The sequence below is a fragment of the Bos grunniens genome, chromosome 25 (genome assembly GCF_055505025.1).
Source record: "Bos grunniens cultivar Pamir isolate PY7600 chromosome 25, Bosgru_T2T1.0, whole genome shotgun sequence".
NCBI lineage: Eukaryota > Metazoa > Chordata > Mammalia > Artiodactyla > Bovidae > Bos > Bos grunniens.
Window position 1 is genome coordinate 32,398,683 of NC_141189.1, and position 18,643 is coordinate 32,417,325.

The 18,643-nt window shown below is 45.1% G+C and overlaps 1 protein-coding gene across 8 annotated transcripts in view; it reads left to right on the top strand.

Annotated features, from left to right (window-relative positions):
- The window catches only part of TXNDC11 (thioredoxin domain containing 11), a 60,329-nt gene that overhangs the window by 31,349 nt on the left and 10,337 nt on the right, over positions 1 to 18,643 (top strand). For 4 of the 8 annotated variants that reach the window (XM_086375731.1, XM_086375736.1, XM_086375734.1 and 1 more), the window contains 3 exons: positions 11,448 to 11,560; positions 13,612 to 13,812; positions 17,258 to 18,050. In XM_086375731.1, coding sequence (XP_086231857.1) covers positions 11,448 to 11,560; positions 13,612 to 13,812; positions 17,258 to 18,050 — 1,107 coding nt within the window. The remainder of the gene's footprint in view (positions 1 to 11,447; positions 11,561 to 13,611; positions 13,813 to 17,257; positions 18,051 to 18,643) is intronic. The other 4 variants (XM_086375735.1, XM_086375732.1, XM_086375738.1 and 1 more) reach the window with 1 other exon arrangement.

Here is an 18,643-nt window from a genome sequence, read left to right on the forward strand (position 1 = left end):
AATGTGAGCTAGTTTGTTCAGACAGTATTTACTGAGTGCCTTGAGGCCAAGGTTTCGTCATTGGGCTCTTGCAGTTCTTAGAGTTTAGCTAAAAGTTTGAATGAGTAAGTTGTAAAGAGCACGTTACCTTGAGATTGCCGAAGGAGTGATCTTCTCAGTGGGATGTTGTCACTTTGGATCTCCTGCCCACCTCTTCCATGTCCCCTTATGTCTGTCCTTTCAGGTTCCCTAGACCAGAGTTGCAGGAGTCACTCACCCTGGGCTGGACGGAGGCCTAGCCTGGCTCATGCTTGGCTTCTCACTGTCTCCTGACACTAGAATCCTAATGGATTGAATTGAAATACACATGATATTTTGGAGAAGTAAATGGCAGCCCACTCCAGTATTCTTTCCTGGAGAATCCCATGGACAGAGGAGCCTGGCAGGCTATAGTCCATGGGGTCGTAAAGAGCTGGACATGACTGAGTCACACACACACACACACGACATTTAAATGTCATCCTCAAAATACACTGAACTGTTAACTAAAGACCCACTCCCTTCTTTCACCTTTAGGAATTCCTGAGTGTAGTTGACAGCAGACTTTGTGACATTAGTCTTCTAAGGAACACTTTTGGAAAATAACCCTTGCAGTGAATTTTTTAAAATAGAAATTGATTAGAGGAAGTAATTCCAGTGTAGGGTCCCTCTCCTCCACCAGGTGGCGATTTGTGGTGCTGCTATTTGCTGGGACAATCCCGTCAGGACACAAAAAGGTCCCTTCATGAATAAAGCTTTTTTGGAGCACTTTTCTGTTAAATTATGAAACTTTACACAACATCAAGAGATCTGAAAGGTAGGATTTTCTTATCCTGTAAGTGACATTCTTAAAGTCATTGAAAAAACAGGGAGCTGGGACTTCCCTGGCAGTCCAGTGGCTAAGACTCTGCACTTCCAACACAGGGGGCCCAGGTTTGATCTATGGTTAGAAAACTAGATCCCACATGGCTGCAACTAAGAGTTCACATGCCATAACTAAGAAACACACAAATAAATAAATATTTTTTAAAAGGCCAACAACCATTAAAAAAAAAAACCCAAAAAGCAAGGGACTGACTTCTTAGGCAAGGTTGACTCTGAGATTACTGTATTTCGTCAGGTTCCTGGGTCTAACTCTTGGAACTTTGGACCAGGCATTGGATTTAACAGTTCTCCATGAATGAAACAGGTTCTTGATCAGTTGGTTTTCTCAGATAATCTTTTTGTTGAGATTATTGAGTATTAATGAGTTCTGATTAGTGAGTATTGTTGTCACTATACTCACTTGCAGAGAGAAATCTTTTTCTAACTAACTGCTGGTGATCTGAGGCCCTCTGGGTACTGATTAATATACATTAGAGTAAACATATTAAGAAGTCCATATGTCTTTATTCGCATTTAAAAATGACTTTTAATTATGTTGCTATTATTTTAGCAAGGATATGATCATTTTTCATAGGAAATGCTTTTATTCCCATTATGACATTTCCTCAGCCTTGTAAGTGCTGCTCAGTTCAGTTCAGTCTCTCAGTCATGTCCGACTCTTTGTGACCCCATGGACTGCAGCACGCCAGGCCTCCGTGTCCATCACCAACTCCCTGCTAGATAAGCACTAAGCCCAAAACCAGACATTACTGTTCTTGAGTTAGATTCAGAAGCATGACATTAATTCAGCGAACTTTGGAGGGTCCACTTTTTACTCCAGCTGTGAAAAAGAGTAACACTTCTTACCATCCATAGTGCCCCCATAGGGTGGCCCTCAGGTGGGCTTGTCCACAGAGCGAGTGCAGTAACACATCTGTGACAGGCTGTGTCGGAGCACGGAGGTGTGGGGGCGTGCGGGTCAAGTCAGGGAAGACTGGAGGTGGGCCAGGTTTCCCAGGAGGATGAGGAGTCAGGAACAAGAGAGTGAGGATGAGGAACAAGAGAGCGGAAGACAGGTGGTGCTGAGAGAAGCAAAAAGTGTGCGGAGAGCTCAGAATCAAGCTTAGTGGTCACTTGTAGATACTCTGATTCCTTGGACCCGTGTGTTTGAAAGATTTCACTGTCTTTACTTTCTAATTGTTTTGTGGTATTTTCTACCTTTTTGAAGTTTACCTGTTTTATGAGTGTGTATGTATATGTGTTTTTGTTGTTGTGTTTTGGGGATTTTCTCTTTGGCCACGCTGTGCGGCATGTGGGATCCCAGTTCCCAGACCAGAGATGGAACCTGTGCCCCTGCAGTGGAAGCATGGATTCTTAACCTCTGGCCCGCCAGGGAAGTCCCTGTCTGTGTGTGATTTGATTTTTGATCCTATTTTTTTCAGGGTTGTTGGGGGTTTTTTGGTGGGGTTTTTGTTTTTGTTTTAAGCTGAAATAAGACTCCTAGGCAAAGAACCCAAAACATTAAAATCATGAAAACCTCTCAGGGATCACCTTCTGTAATAAAGTCACACACTTATAGTAAAGCCATTCGGTTCAGACAAACCCAGCTCTGCCCTCCACTTGACTGCTTGTTATGTAACATTGAGCACGATAAGTTGATGCTGAACAGAGCACTTTACCCGGAAGATCCAATCTTCACTGCCACTCTTTGAAGTAGAATGTTACCTTCTCAGTGTTAACTATCTCAGCTGAGGAGACTGAGGCTTGGAGGCCTTATTCACTGACCTCACAGACCCCAGGTCACTGTGAAGCAGAACAGTGGCTCCTCAGAGATGTCCACATTCTAACCCCAGGACCTGTGAATATATTACATTGCATGACAAGAGGAAATGGAGGTTGCATGTGGATTTAAAAGTGGAATTGAGAGGCAAAGAACAGTGTCAGAGTGATCCAGTGAGAGAAGGACTTGTCTGGCCATTGCTGGTTTTGAAGACGGAAGGGGCCACAAACCAAGGAATGCAAGTAGCCTCTGAAAGGTAGGAAAGGCAAGGACATGGATTCTCCCCTGCAACCTCTGGAAGGAACACTCCCTGCCGACACCTTGGTTTTAGCCCAATGAGGCCCGTTTTAGACTGCAGCCTCCAAACTGTAAGGTATTTTTTAAAGCTACTAAATTAGTGGGTAATTTGTTACAGCAATAACAGTGACTTAATATAGTCATGTCCAGTACGTGAGGAATGTGATAGGAACCGCAACCACATCACTCCATCTGCCTCTGCTCTCCTGGGATGAGGAGGTAGTGATTCTCACCTCCAAGGCTTTGCTCATGATCCTACGTAAAATGCAGAGCCTCGCCCTAGTTAGTGTCTGTCTTTTTCAGGGCCTGGCCAAAGTCCTGTGGGAGTTGTAGATACTGCCCAGTCAGCGTGACATCTGGCGCTCTGTAGACATAGAGTGGAGATTTCCATCCACCGGCTCCTTCCTTGGAACTCCTGTTGCACTGCTTGGCTGTGTCTCCCACTTAGCAACGAACGTTGTTTTCTGGTTTCTCCTGGGCGTTAGTGGCATCTTCTTACCTGTAGTCGGGGACTCGCTCTCCTGCCTAGTTGTGTCAGTGGCAGGTGTCCAGTGTGACCACGGCTTACTCTTTAGGTTCCCCACCTGCAGCGTAAGGGAGCTTTGCCCTAGTTGCCTCTAAAGGAGACTTCAGCTTGAAAATGCTCTGGCCCGTGGCCTGTTTTTTTTTTTAGACCTGGTAGCTAAGAATTGTTTTTATTTTTGTAAAGCATGATTTAAAAAAAAAAAAATATATATATATATATGAATGACACCAATGCTAGACCCTAAGTGCAGTGTAAGAGGGGACAGAGGAGGAATTTCTAAGGAGATAATGTTTCTTTAGTGAAGTCTTTCCCTCCCTGAGGCTTTTTTTTAAAGAGGAACTTAATTGAAATACATACAAGAGATGTATGTATTTTACATACATGATAAAAAGATGTATCATTTTAATGTTATGCTCTGACTAAATGAGAACAATGGTGTGAGGGTGTTTACAGTCGTGTTAGTGTATAGGACAGTACCTGTTTAGCTCTATAGTTTATGTTCCCCGCAAATGATGAATTTGGAATGATGTTTTTCTTTCCCTCCTTCCTAACTCACAAGTAGAAGGAAAATCACTGCTAAGAAGTTATATGTTTACTTGGAGTTTAGCAGTATTTTGGCAAGCACCAGAACATGCATAGTGTGTCTGTGGTGCCCAAATGCCAGACTTTTTTCTACATAATTGTTTTGTGCTTAGGATTTTGAGGGAGTTGCCTGATGTCAGGATTCTGTGCTTTCATTGTCGTGGGCTGGGTTCAGTCCCTGGTTGGGGAACTGAGATCCAGTAAGCCATGCTGCACAGCCAAAAAAAAAAGAAATTGACAATGTAATAAATCTCTGAGTCACATTTCTGTGGAAAAATGCCAGCCATAGCTATAGTTCATGTGCTGAAGACAAACATTTCTATACAGTTGCATTTCTTCGCAAATTTTTTTATTCTGATGAATGCATGTAGCATTGGAAGTGCATGAAGTCATCATCCGGTGGCTGATGCCGAGTCACTACAGTGGAAACCCTAAGTAACCTTGGAGGGGCTGTTGTTATCCCTGTTAATACAGTCCTGCCGTCTTCCTTTTTCTTCCTTGTCCAAAAGCTTGTAAAGAAGAGTGGGAAAGCAGAAGTTAATAAAAACGTCAGAGTAGAGAGTAAAGTGAGAATTGTTGGTGGCCTGGAAGGGACCACAATACAGGTTTTGCCTTTGGGAATGTGACCACTTCCCAGAGTAAAGAATTGAGAGAAATTTTCCCAGGGAGTAAATAACTTCTTAGCCATGTAGGTTAAAATCTACGTGACTTAATCCAGTGGTACTCGGTCAGTTTTGAAGAATATCGTGGTTTATTAGTTAGTAGTATTCTGTATCAGTCTTTTTCTCAACCTGCTGTTCCAGTTTGCCCTGAGAGCCCTGAGAGATTAGCTCACGCAGAAGCCTCCTGGAGAGCAGATGGCCCATTCAGTTCCAGCATGTCTGCTCATTCTTTCAGTGTATCCTTGGGTATCTCACTTTGTAGGACACCAAATACTGTTTAATGTAGCCCTCTGAGAGAGAATTTCAGAAGCTCGGCCATTTGTACCCAGAGTCACAAGGTCTAGAGCCCCACCTTTTCCTTTCTGAAGGAGAGAGTGGGACACATTCTTAAAGTAACCATTCTCTTCTGTTTAGAGAGGTTTTCATGGAAAACATCTTTGTCTTATGTGTCCTTCCCAGATAACTGTCCATTATTAAGGTTTACTGGCTGCTGGACTTATCTGAGGCTAATCTTCTTCCTGAGTTACATGAATCTTGCTTTTTCGTCATGGTCACCTCGGCATAGTTCAGTAGAACTTTAACATGAACCACAGAGATATTTTAAAATTTTCTAGTGGCTGCCTTAAAATTGAAGAAGAAATAGGTGAAATCAATTGAATAATTTATTTTATTTAACCCAGTGTACCCCAATTATTAGCATTTCAACATGTAATCAGCATAAAAACTGTTGAGATATTTTACATTTTTTAACCAAGTCTTTTATATGTAACAGCACTTTCATACAATTTACAGCTGAAAAAGTGTTTTACATACCAGTTTTATATTGTTTCATTTTGTGTATTTATTTTTATTGAAATATAGTTTATTTATAATATGATATTAGTTTAAGGTTACAAACTCATCTTTTGAATGTTTCCTTGTAACTGAGTTGAGTATCACTTTCAAATTAAAAGTCAAATAAAGTAAAAAATTTAGTCCCCCAGTTGCTCATGTTTCAAGTGCTCACTAGCCACACGTGGTGAGTGGCTACCACCTAGGACCGTGCACTTAGGACCTAGGCCTCATTATCCCGGTGTCCTGGGAAAAAGCAATTATATCCTATCCTGAGTCTCCTGTAGGCACCTCCTTGAGCTGATGCTTCAGTGTCCTCCTGGTAGTCTGTTAGTTGGTGAGTGTGAATTGTGTAGCTTTGCTTCTGGCAAGACTTATTACTAATTTGAAAGCAGTTAAACATCTATTAATGGAAAATCTGAAAAAATATAATAAAATTGAGTCATTTTGCTGTACACCTGAAACTCATACTAGATTATAAATCAACCATACTTCAATAAAAAGGGAAACAAAAAACCTTTTGCTAACAAAAGGAGCTAATTTTTGTTCTTTTCTGGAATGTTTGAGAATTTTAATATTTTGCCTCACTGAGGTCTTGCCTCAGAATGTATGCTGCTGCTGCTGCTAAGTCGCTTCAGTCATGTCCGACTCTGTGTGACCCCAGAGATGGCAGCCCACCAGGCTGTGCCGACCCTGGGATTCTCCAGGCAAGAACACTGGAGTGGGTTGCCATTTCCTTCTCCAATGCATGAAAGTGAAAAGTGAAAGTGAAGTCGCTGAGTCTTGTCCGACTCTTAGCGACCCCTTGGACTGCGGCCCACCAGTCTCCTCCATCCATGGGATTTTTCCAGGCAAGAGTGCTGGAGTGGGGTGCCATTGCCTTCTCCGCAGAATGTATGCAGTTTACCTTAATACCAAACTGAAGTTTTAATGTTAAAAATTGAATTTAAAGCAGTGGTTTTAAGCAATAAAAGTAGTCTGATATTAAAACATTATGCAGTGACCAAAAACAAAACCCCCTGATGCATACCAGAAAGATCACAAGTGAGCCAGATGAGTCTGAGTGGAAACCAGATGACATTTCAGGTCTTTCCATTCTCGATGTGTCCTTGGTGGTTGCCAGGAGGTAAATGGTGAAGTGGTGTGTGGAAGGTCAATGAAAGCTCCACCCAGAGGGGTAAGGGAAGCAGGAGTGGAGCACTGTGAGTGACGGAAAAGAACCCCAAGCTCATGAAAGGCAGCAAGGGGTAACCCTGCAGTAAGTGCTGGAAGTAGGCAAGGTTTCATGGGTCAAAGCAAGGCTGTTTGTTCCTCACAGCACGCAAACAGCGAAGCGCCATGCTGTATTGTCCACTCATCCCTAGTCCCATGGGGAGCCTAGCGGTGGCTGTGTGCCCAGTAGGTTGCCATGTAGCTAAGGGAGACCAGACCAAGGACTCAGACGATAGACAAGCTATTTGTAGCAGACAGTAGACAAGCCAGTCTTCTTGCTGTGGTCATCTTGATGTCTGTGTGACCAGCTACAGAAACTGCTCAGTAACTCCTGCTTTCACCCAGATGTTCTTTCAGGATGTCATGCATGTTGCAGTAGTCTTTCTGACACCTTTCCCTGGATGGCTCATAGACTGAAGTCAGCTGGTTACCTGGCTAACAGAATTTATTAAGACTTTATTATTATTATTAATTGAATAGGATCATGCCATTGTTGGACCCACTGGTAGGGGAGGGAAGAGCATGGTTCTGAATTTGTTTTTTATTATTCAGTACATTCAGAATCCTCAGTTAAAATATTAAAGCTTCATTCATTTTGGGACAAAATTATTCGTTTTATAATCGACAAAGACCCCTATTGTAGAAAGCCCTGGAGCCCTGCCTGACAGAATGTTCTGGATATGGAGATGAGAAGTGTTATTTTCGTGTGTCATTCTTACACTGTGAACTTCGCCTGCTAATTTAAGTGCTCCTTATACACAGGAGACTGCACAGATAAACTGCTTTTTCCAGCAAGATTTCCACTATCTGAAGGAACTTTTAAAAGGTGTGATTCTTATACATTTCTGTGTGAAAAATAAAGTTTTGAAATTGTAGTATGTTTGGGCATGTTAAAATCTGCCCCGTGCAGGCGGCTGTCCGTTCTTATGAATGCAGCTAAGCTGGTTTTTGAATGGCCCCTTTCAGCTTTTGAGTTAGACTGTCACTCCTGATTCGTCTGCTCCAGTAAATCATGTTGGTGACTTTGGCGGACTCTCAAATGAATTTCCTACTGGCTGCTTCTCCTTCACCCCTCTCTCTATCGGTGGCGGTCTGCCAATATTGAGCCTACTGCTGGATGGAGGGTGGTGTGTTTTCTCCTACCAGTGCATTTCCCCTCCTGAGTCCTGCTTTTTCTTCCAGCAGCTTTGGAATCTGAAATTATATGTTATGCCATTTTTTTTTTTTTTTTTTTAAATTTCAAATTTGAACCAGTTTTATAGCTGCAGAAATGTTGCGCGGATGGATGGATCCGGAGTTTCCTAACACTCTACCTTCACCTAGCTCCCCCCAGTGTTAACATGATTTAACCATTTGTGGTGGTGCTTTTGTCAAAACTAAGAAATTAACATTGGTCCAGTGTGAAGGTCTGTAAACCGCAGACCTTATTTGAGTTTTGCCATTGTTTTCAGTAAAGTCTGTTTTCTATTCCAGGATTCAGTCTGGGATCCTGCATCGCAGCTAATTATTTTTTCTCCTTAGTCTCCTCCTCTGACAGTTCCTCACTCTTTTCTTACTTTCCATAACATGGACGCTTTTGAAAAATACTGATTGTTTATTTTGTTGCTCAGATTGTTCCAGCTTTGGCCATTAGCGTCTTGGGTTGGTGCCTGTGTCCCTTGAACAAATTTTCCTCTTTTTATGAGCACTTCTTTCCTGACTCAACAAGATGTTTCAGGCTCATCTTGTACTGCCTTTGCCCCAGCGCTGGGATCAGCTTCTTTTCCAAGAAGCCCCGGGTTCTTTTTATTGGCGAATGACATTTAGAAACCCAGATCTGGGGCTTCTTGATACTCAGTGTCATTACTTCTAGGCCCTTTCAGCAGGTAGAGAGCTCAGACATATATGTGTTTATTCCTACGCACATGCATGCCTCTGTTCTATATCTATTATCTGTGTCTTAAGTCATAAGTTTATACTAAAAGTTGTAAGTTTATTTTAATTTCCTCTGATTCCAGTCTAACACTGCAGCGTTTACTCTAACTTTCCTCTCTTCATATATAACTTCTTTCTCCTTCCCCGAGAAGCCTGGCTCTCGCTGTCTTGACAGTATCCAGTCAAGATACTGTTTGCAGCTCTTCTCTGGTTCAGTTCTTTGTCCTCACCCACCACCACCCCCTCGGTGAGGTGTGCGGTGTTTGCAGTGCCGTCAGGTTTATCTCGGAGGAGGCAGTGGCACCCTACTCCAGTACCCCTGCCTGAAAGTCCCAGGCATGGGGGAGCCTGGTAGGCTGCAGTCCACGGGGTTTCGAAGAGTTGGACACGACTGAGCGACTTCACTTTCACTTTTCACTTTCATGCTTTGGAGAAGGAAATGGCAACCCACTCCAGTGTTCTTGCCTGGAGAATCCCAGGGACAGGGGAGCCTGGTGGGCTGCCATCTATGGGATCGCACAGAGGCAGACACAACTGAATCGACTTAGCAGCAGCAGCAGGTTTATCTGTTAGTGCTTGTGTTCCACATTGGATCCCCACTCGGTGGCTGGTGTAATGAGTCTAGGTTTTGATCATGAAGGCTGTAAAACGTTGCTGTGGTTCTAAGTCTGGTGCTGAGAGGAAGATTAGGCTGCCTCACTCCCATTCTCTGGCTCCCATTGCCCACCGCGCCCCGCGCTTTGCCATCCACCCTATATATAAGCCTTTCCTGTCATTTTGGGCTTATTCTTCTTGTGTTTCTTTGGTTCTGTGCCATTTTCAACTCATCAGGTTTATGTTAGATTGTCCAGCCTGGTGTGAGGGACACAGTCACTCTCGCCTCTTCCTCAATAGTGACGCCTCCTCTGAGAGGAAGAGGCCACCCCTGCTGGAAGGAGGGCTTGTGTAAGTAAGCTAGAAGCTTCGTGTGTTTACTTAGATATCACTTGGTAACATCAAAAGTTTTTTTTTGTTGTTCTGTAAATAATGGTGCAGTGAACGTCTCTGTGCACAGGACACTTTAAGTGATTTTGACTTATTTTCATAAGACTTGAGTCAGAGCTTGCCAGGTGGCGCAGTGGTAAAGAATCCACCTGCCAGTGCAGGAGACACAAGAGACATGAGTTTGATCCCTGGGTCAGGAAGATCCCCTGGAGAAGGAAATGGCAACTCAATTCCAGTATTCTTGCCTGGAAAATTCCATGGATAGAGGAGCCTGGCAGACTACAGTCCATGGGGTCACAAAGAGTCAGACATGACTGAACGACAGTGTAGCACACAATGTTTAACTGATATTTTACTCAACACCTGCTAGTAAAGCAGAAAGAGGGTAGGAAAAAATGTACCTTTTCCTATGTCGTTTTATCCACCCTCTTTTAATACTACATGTTTTAGTCAACTTTTAATCACACAAATATTACGTTAAATATACTCCTTAGGGGGAAAAAGAATGCTTCACACATAAGGATCAAGTCCCCTTTGATCTCCAACCCCCAACACAAAACAGTTTTTATTATCCTTTCAGATTCTGTGTACATTTGTAACCATATGTGCCTGTAGGAGAAAACATACTTTATAAGTGTGAGGGATTTTTCCACATAAAAGGTACACTGTGTCTTTGCTTTTTTACTCACATGTGTCTTAGAAAATCTGTTCAGGCTGTATAGATTGCCCTGCCCCACTGTTTTCAACATCTGCAGGCAATTCCTTGGTGACTGCCCTTGGGTGTAACTCTCAGGGCACATGTGTGGGCACCAAAAGGTGGATCGGGGGCTGTGGGCCGTGTCCGGGTTCCATTGTGGACAGCACAGTGGGTTGCTCTCCCAGGTGGCTGCCAGTCTGCCTTTTCCACCAGCTTTGCAGCAGAGCACTCATTTCTTTACTGGTCATCAATATCTGGTATTTCCTATGTCTCAGATCTGGGGCATTTTGAAGGTGAAAAGTGGCAATTGTGTTTTCATTTGCTTTTCTCCAAAATAGCGAGGTTAAGTGCACAGTTAGCCTCTTACGTTTCCTTTTCTGTGATTTGCCCATTTTTAACTGTTTTATTTTTCTTAGTAATTCACATGAGTTCCTTGTATATGCTAGATTGATTCATGTAACTAACATTTATTGCTCAAGAGATCAGTACACACATGCCCAGATGCTGCTGTAGATGCTGGGGTAAACAGCAATAAACAAGGTTTTAAGAGGAAGTTGGACCAAAGAAAATCTAAATAAATCAGTAGGATTATGTAAATGTTAGTAAGTGCTGTTAAAAGCTTAGAGTAAAGCTTAGAGTAAAGAGAAGGCTTGAGTCAGGAGGGAGCCTTGGTGTCCGCTTACAGACCATCCTTTCAAGTGTTTTTGCCTGGAAGCAGGTGGTCAAGGAAGCCTTCTCAGAAGGTGGGGTGGGAGCCGAGATCTGAATGATGAGAAGGAACTGGCATGGAAATGTCCAGACGGAGAGAATAGCATGTGCCTGGGCTCTCAGGTGAGGCTCGTGAGTAGGGAACAGGGACTGAAACAGCGCAGGTCCTAGTCAGAGGCAGGTACTCGGGAGGAGACATGCGATCTGTTTTAGGAGGTGGTTTCTTTGGCTCCTCCTTTTCGGTCTAGGCTAGGTGGCCAAAACGAGCTTTGCTCCGGGGAAATTTGTGTGTCAAGATTTGATCATTGGGTTTTGTGGTTGTTTTAAGGCATAGGCTTTTTCTTTTTAATAAAGGAACATTTTCTGTTTCAGATTACCTAGGAACAGTACGATTTGGGGTTATCACAAATAAGCATCTTGCGAAACTGGTATCCTTAGTACACTCTGGAAGTGTGTATTTACATAGACATTTCAACACATCACTTGTAAGTATTTTAAAATCACGTTTCTATTAGCGCAGTGGTTCTTAACCTTGTCTAGATCACAGACTTCTTTGAGAACTGGGTGAAATCTATAGACGCTGTCTCTAGGAGAGTGCACATGGTTTTATATGCAAACCGAGTCCCCTCAGCCCCTTCTGGAGCCTGTGCCCCAGAGCTCTTGGATTTAACAGCTAGAAATTCTGTTTATAGTCTTAGACTTTGACGCAGCCTTAGCTTTCCTTCTTGGATGAAATGGCAGAATTGCTGTACTGGAGAAGTGTTCCTCTGGGACCATGTTCTCAAAGGCTAAGGTTCCATTGGGCAATATCCTCTGTTCATTTGTTGCATTTATCAAGAGTAGCAACGTGACATGCTTTTCTCCTTTAGCTGATGAGATGGACTTGGAAGTTCTTGTCAAGTCACAGTGAGAAGCTGGTGGCTTCCCGCCCCAGAGCGCCTGGGTTTTCCATTGTTATCTTTGTTCCCTGATTTTGTTTGGTTGTTGGTGGATTGGCCCCAACTTAGCTGTTTCTGAGCTTCTGAGCTGTGTTGTGCTTAGTCCTGTGCTTCTGCTCTGTTTATTGCTACTTCCTCAGTCCCAGCGCTGAGTTTATTTTCTTCAGTGTTTTCTCTCTCCGACTTCATTGACGGCGTCAGTGACTTACAGGTCGAGTGAGGACCCGAACCCCCGTACCAGTGTCCCCAGCCTTTAAACCCACGCTCCCCTCAGCTCAGCGTACAAGGCTCTTGCCTGTGGGGGGACTGCTGAGGGGCGCCCCCTGTGGCCAGTCTCCCTGGCTTCTGCCTTTCTCTAGTAACCCAGATGGCTTTACTTCTTGCAGTTTATATTCCCAAAGTCAAATATATTCCATGTTTTCCAGATAGAATTGTTCATGAAGACAATTAACATTTTTTTCCACCTCCCACCATCCCACTCTGGGAATAAAAATCTGACGATTTTTCCTGCCGCCCGCCCATTCTCCTTGTGCCTCTGTCTTAAGTTTCTTTGGACTTCATCTGCTTCTGCTGTCTATCATTTTCCTTCATCCTTCTTTTGTAACATGCTTTACAAGCAACGTATATCATGTTTATGTATAGTAACGGGTACTGAGAAAGAAATTTAAAATAGATGGCGAAAAGAAGATAGGACTATGAGAAAGATATTGAAAAAGATACTGAATTCATGGTGTCAATTCCATAGTTTTTAAGGGTGGCTCATTGACAGAGCAGCAGAATTCCTTTCAGCAAATGAAATATTAATGGGATACCAGTATTTTTTTTTTTTTTAAGTAAAAGCAGTGGACATCTTGTTATAAGTCAGTTTAAACCTCTATTTGGGGAAGTATAAAATATCTTATTTTGTGGAACTCTCCAAGCATTTTGGGGGGGAGTTTTGTTTGAAACCCTGTAATTTACATCATTGGAATTTCAAAAATAATTTTATGTTGACATACTTTGTTAGCAAAAAAGCAAAAAAAATCTAGGCATATCTCTCCTTAATTCTGTACACATAAAGTATGATCTGTGGCCTTGTATACAAGTTCTAGGTCACTCAGGGTTTCATGCAAATATTTGTTGAGTTCCTGCTCTGTGCCAGGTATGGGGGTGGGGAGACAGGTGAGCAAGGCAGATATAAACTTCTGTTCTAACAGAGAGTCCCCAAGGACAAGGGAAACATGATTTTCCCAAGGGTAAAATGACCCCCGACTCCATCATTTCTGTTTCCTTAGCAATCGCTTTACGCAGGAAGGTAGAGGTCACTGTTGCCAGCAGCAGGCAGGGAAACTTATTTGTTGGTAGATTAAACAAATTCATCTTTTCTGCCTAAAGGGAAAAGATGAATCACGTGATCTGAAAGTCACCTCTCACAGCAGCTTCTGCTTTCCAAGCCGCTTGTGAGGAAGCGCCCTGTCTGGAGTGGCAGAGCCAGAGTGCAGCCGCCCAGGCCGCTCCGAGCCTCGTTTTCCTCACCTGTGAAGAGAGGGCTGAGGCTGGGCAGGGGTGGTGCTGCCGTCCCACCTCGCCTCTTATGTCTCTGCGTTTGTCCTTCCCAGGTCTTTCCCAGGGAGGTCATCAACTACACCGCTGAGAACATCTGTAAGTGGGCCTTAGAAAACCGAGAGACGCTCGTCCGATGGCTGTGGCCGCATGGCGGCAAGAGTCTCCTGCTGAACAACGAGCTGAAGAAAGGACCAGCCCTTTTTGTATTCATACCTTTTAATCCCTTAGCCGAGAGTCACCCTTTGATAGATGAGGTAAGAGCCACAGTGGGAAGAGGTGTCTCAGAAGCAACAGGCGAACCTCATTGGCTTCTCTCTTTCCACTATCAGAGTGGTTTCCCTTACTCGCTGAGTGGCTGCTGCATTTCGTGGTATCACTCCTTCCTGTAAGTGGGCAGGAGAGCCTGTGCCTTCTTGGTTGGGACCCACCATGGCCTCTCCAGCCACGTTACTGACAGTGTCTGAGGTCTGGTTGAGGCAGAGCAGACAGGGCGGTCAAACCAGGCCTCCTTGAAGACGGGCCAGGTTCCCTCTTCCTGCAGCGACTGATGTTCGGGAGAGGTGTGGAGCGGGTGGACAGCACAGGCGGGGTTTAGTGTGGCCTTGGGGGTGCCGTCATCACAGGCATTTGGCCAGGCTGGTGGCCCTGACCATGCTCAGTCCAGCAGTGGCAGGGTGACCTTGGGACCCCATGTTTTCCTGACCCTTCTGTGGCTCACAGAGCGGTTTTCGGAGCCAGTCGTCAACAGAAGCCAGCCCCTCCTGCCTGCCTCTTCTGCGTGTGTTGCCTGTCTCTGGGTGTGAGTTTATTTTATGTATGGATCGTTTGGGGGCACTTAGAGCAATAACAATCAGCAGAGAGCGCCTGGGATTGCTCAGTTGAGTTTACTGGGGGTTTAATTTTTTCCTTCCCTCCAGGATCCCTTAATTGGCCAAAACCAATTTCAGAGAGTCCGTGAACCACTGGCCAGGCTCACCAGATGCTGCTTCTCCCGGGCCCTCTCAGGAGCCTTCCTGAGGGAACGGGAAGGCAGGACCTTTGGCAGGCCAGGCCCCTCCCGTGACTACTCTGGAGCCTCTTTGCTGACATGATTCATCCCCGCTGGGGGCCTTCTGAGTGGACGCTGCTCCTGTGGCTTAGAGGAGGGAGGAAGAGGAAGTGAAATGGATCTGCTGATTCTCTGATTAGGGAGGACTTGAAGTAATAAGACTTCATTTCTTTGGAAAATCTTCACAACACGGTTATTCTGTGAACTAAGACACTCTTACTTTACTAAGATGCTCTAGTCTTAAGAGTTTTAAAAGTTGTTTCTAGTAAATGTGGGGTTTTCAACCAGCCATCCCCTGGTATCCATGGGGGTTTGGTTTCAGGACCCCCGCATATACCAAACTCCAAACATGCTCAAGTTCTGTATTGTAAAATGGCATAGCATTTACATATAACCTACGCACATTGTCCTGTATATTTTAAATCATCTCTAAGGTTACTTATAATACCTATACCTAATACTGTATAAGTGACAGTGTTAGTTGCTCAGTCGTGTCTGACTCTTTGCGACCCCTTGAACCATAGCCTGCCAGGCTCCTCTGTCCTGGGGATTTCTCAGGTAAGAATACTGGGGTGGGTTGCCATGCCCTCTTCCAGGGGATCTTTCTCACCCAGGGATCAAACCCCCATCTTGTATGTCTCAATACCATATAAATGCTATGTAAATAGTTGCCTGTGTGCAGCAAACTCAAACTTTGTTTTCTGGAATTTTTCCCCCCAAATATTTTTGATCCATGTTGTTTGAATTGCTGATACAGGATATGAAGGGCTGACTGTAGTTGAATTTTTGTGGGTTTGGTGGGGGCCTGGGGGTGGTGATCTGTCTTTGAATATAAAGTAGTACCCAGATGAGGCAAGAGGGCAGCTGGGCTCTTTATTAATCACATAGGCTTGAACTTTTCAGTATAATGTGCTGTCGGAGCCTTACCCTTTAAGAAGGGCTGAGATGTTCTTGTGTGTACATGTGTGTGTGGGAGGGGGGGACCAAAACACTGGTTTTATCATCTAAAGTAACCTTTTTTATGCCCAAGAACTGTTCGAACAATTTGTTTTTTTGTACAAACACATGTCTTAAATTAACTCTGTCCGTAAGTATCATGTGTTATAAAATATGGGTTTTCTTTTAAATTGGAAAAGTACTTACTAAATGGTTTTTACACACATGCGCACACACATGCACCCTCTTTAATGAAACAAAATCCTGAGTGACTTAACACCCTTTAACTAACTACCCATGGCAGGATTTGACTTAAGTTAGCACAGTTCTGTTTTAGGGAGTATGAGTGCCTCTGGATTAGAATGACTTGCTTGTCTTTTGCATTAAACTGGGGTGGTGTTGGGTGGTGAAAGCTCCTGAGTTTGGAAATGGAAGAGTCCTGGAATGCAACTTGAATCTAAATGGCTAGCACTGATCTCAGGGTAAAGCCGATCATCTCACCAAGAAGCGGGAGTGTGTCCATTCATTCCCCCGAGATGCTTTCGTTCACCAGGTGTTTACTGAGCCTTTGTTACGTGCCTGGCACTGGGCGAGGCTTAAGGGGACGGCAGGATAAATCAAGCCCAGTCCTGCCCGTGAGGATCCCTGAGCCTGTGGGGAAGAGGGGTGTCTCGACAGACAGTTGTGAGGCTCTCTTGGAAGGACTTCTGGGACCGTAAAAATGGGGAACCTGCCTCTCCCCCGGCTGGGGTGGGGTCACCTTTACTGGTGTAGGGTCTTGGGGAGAGTCTTGAGGTTTGCCAGATGGAGGAGGCTCTGACCAACCAGAAAGGCAGACTTGGGTCAGACTGTGTTTGGTTTTACCCTCCAGATAAGGGGCGCCACTGAATGTCGTTTGGCAGAGGAGCCTCATGCTTTGGTTGGTATTTTTAAAAATAAGGGGTGGCAGTGTGGAAGCTCAGTGGGCGGGGGAGAGAATGGCGGTCTGTGAGGAGTGAGGCCGAGTCGAGGCAGTGGCCGTAGGGATGCAAAAGGACACTGCCCAGGTCAGTGCTGGCCTGACTGGAGGCGTGGGTGACGTGGAGGAGAAACTGAGGGCTGGCTGATGTTTCTGGTTTGACAGTGCCATTTTCCAGAGAGGCTGGTGCAGGAGCAGGAAGGCAAAATGGAGGAGTATGGTTTGGAACAGGTTGAATTCGTGGGCTCCTCTGGTGCATTAATTTATTTGGAAACATAGATGCCAGGAGATAGTTGATCTACTCGTTAGGTGCTTGGCAAGTTTTTTTAGGCTAGACTGTTATATTTAAGAGGAAGAATGAAGACCTCCTCTGGAGGAGTTTAAGGATATAAAGGAAAATGACTCAGCTGGGTGTTCAGACTTAGATTCTGTTCCTGGTTCTTCGATGACCCAGATGTGTCTTGTGGGGTGAGCCGCTTCACCCCATCACGTGATAGGCTAAGACATCTCCCTCTAAGACCCCTTCTATCTCTGAACAGGTGGTTCAGTATTTAACAGAGTGACATGATCTGAAATGTGACCCGGAACCCTCTATTAATAGCTCTAGGTGTGACAGCTTCCTGTTTATTGCTGTTTCCGGCCAGGGCTCTTCCTTCTGAATCAGACAGGATGCTCTCTAGGCCTACAAGCCCCAGTGTCAGTCCCTTGGTTCCCTACCTCACCCCACGCCTCTCACGAGCTCCGCCCTGTGTTTCAGATCACCGAAGTGGCCTTGGAGTACAACAACTGTCACGGGGACCAGGTGGTGGAGCGGCTCCTCCAGCACCTGCGGCGAGTGGACGCCCCCGCGTTCAAGTCCCTGGCACCTGATCCCCCAGCCCGGCTCCCGGACCCGCCGCTGATAACAGCGTCACCCTGCTGCAACACGGTGGTGCTGCCACGGTGGCACTCCATCTCCAGAACCCACAATGTGTGTGAACTGTGTGTCAACCAGACGGCCGGTGGCCTCAGGCCGAGCTCGGTCAGCATGCCCCAGTGCAGCTTCTTCGAGATGGCAGCAGCTCTGGATTCTTTCTACCTCAAGGAGCAGACCTTTTATCATGTGGCATCAGACAGCATAGAATGCAGCAATTTTCTAAGTTTCTACAGCCCTTTCAGCTACTACACTGCATGTTGCAGGACCATAAACAGGGGCGTAGCGGGCTTCATTGATTCTGAACAAGGTGTCTTTGAAACCCCGCCTGTTGCATTTTCTTCCCTAGAGAAGAAGTGCGAGGTTGAGAGCCCGGGCTCTGTTCCTCACATTGAGGAGAACAGGTATCTCTTTCCTGAACTGGAGACGAGCAGCTCGAGCTTCACAGGCCTGAGCTGCAGAACCAACAAGACCCTAAACATCTACCTTCTGGACTCCAATCTGTTCTGGTTGTATGCGGAGAGGCTGGGTGCTCCGAGCGCCGCACGGGTGAAGGAGTTTGCTACAATTGTTGACGTGAAGGAAGAGTCTCACTATATCTTGGATCCAAAACAGGCTCTTATGAAGTTCACCCTAGGTACCATGGGCATTTCCTTCCCCAAGCCTAGTGCTTTGCTTAACTTTCCATAGGTGACTGTTATTTAGGGATCTCATGACAGCTGGCTCTTACTAGCTCATTTTAAATCTTTACACTGCAGTCGTAATTTTAAAAGAAGCTAATTTTGTCTGTTAAATGAAACAGAAACTCCCTAACTCCAAATTCTGGATAAGTTGGTCACTTAGCCCTTGGGAAGAGTCCAGCATCCCAGATTGTCAGTGCCCGCCGCATTTCCAAGGTGGGAACCTGGCCACAGTGACGAACAGGGTGGTGGTGAGTGGGTCTGGTGGTAACTCCCCTGGCTGATGAACAGCCCTGGCAGGAGCTTCACAGAAAGCAGTGGAATGATAGAACCACCTGGCCCCCTTTATGTCTTGCAGGTTTAACTACATATCAGGGCTACCAGACCTAATTTGTTCTGCTGCTCCTTTTTAGCAAGTTGAGGAATACTGCTATGACCTTGGGTGCCTAGATGGTAACAATCAAGTGTCAGACCAAATCAGCAAGACCCACTTTGGGGGCAGGGCTGGGAAGGGGGTAAATCACCGTTCTGGGAAAGCACCGCAAGCTTG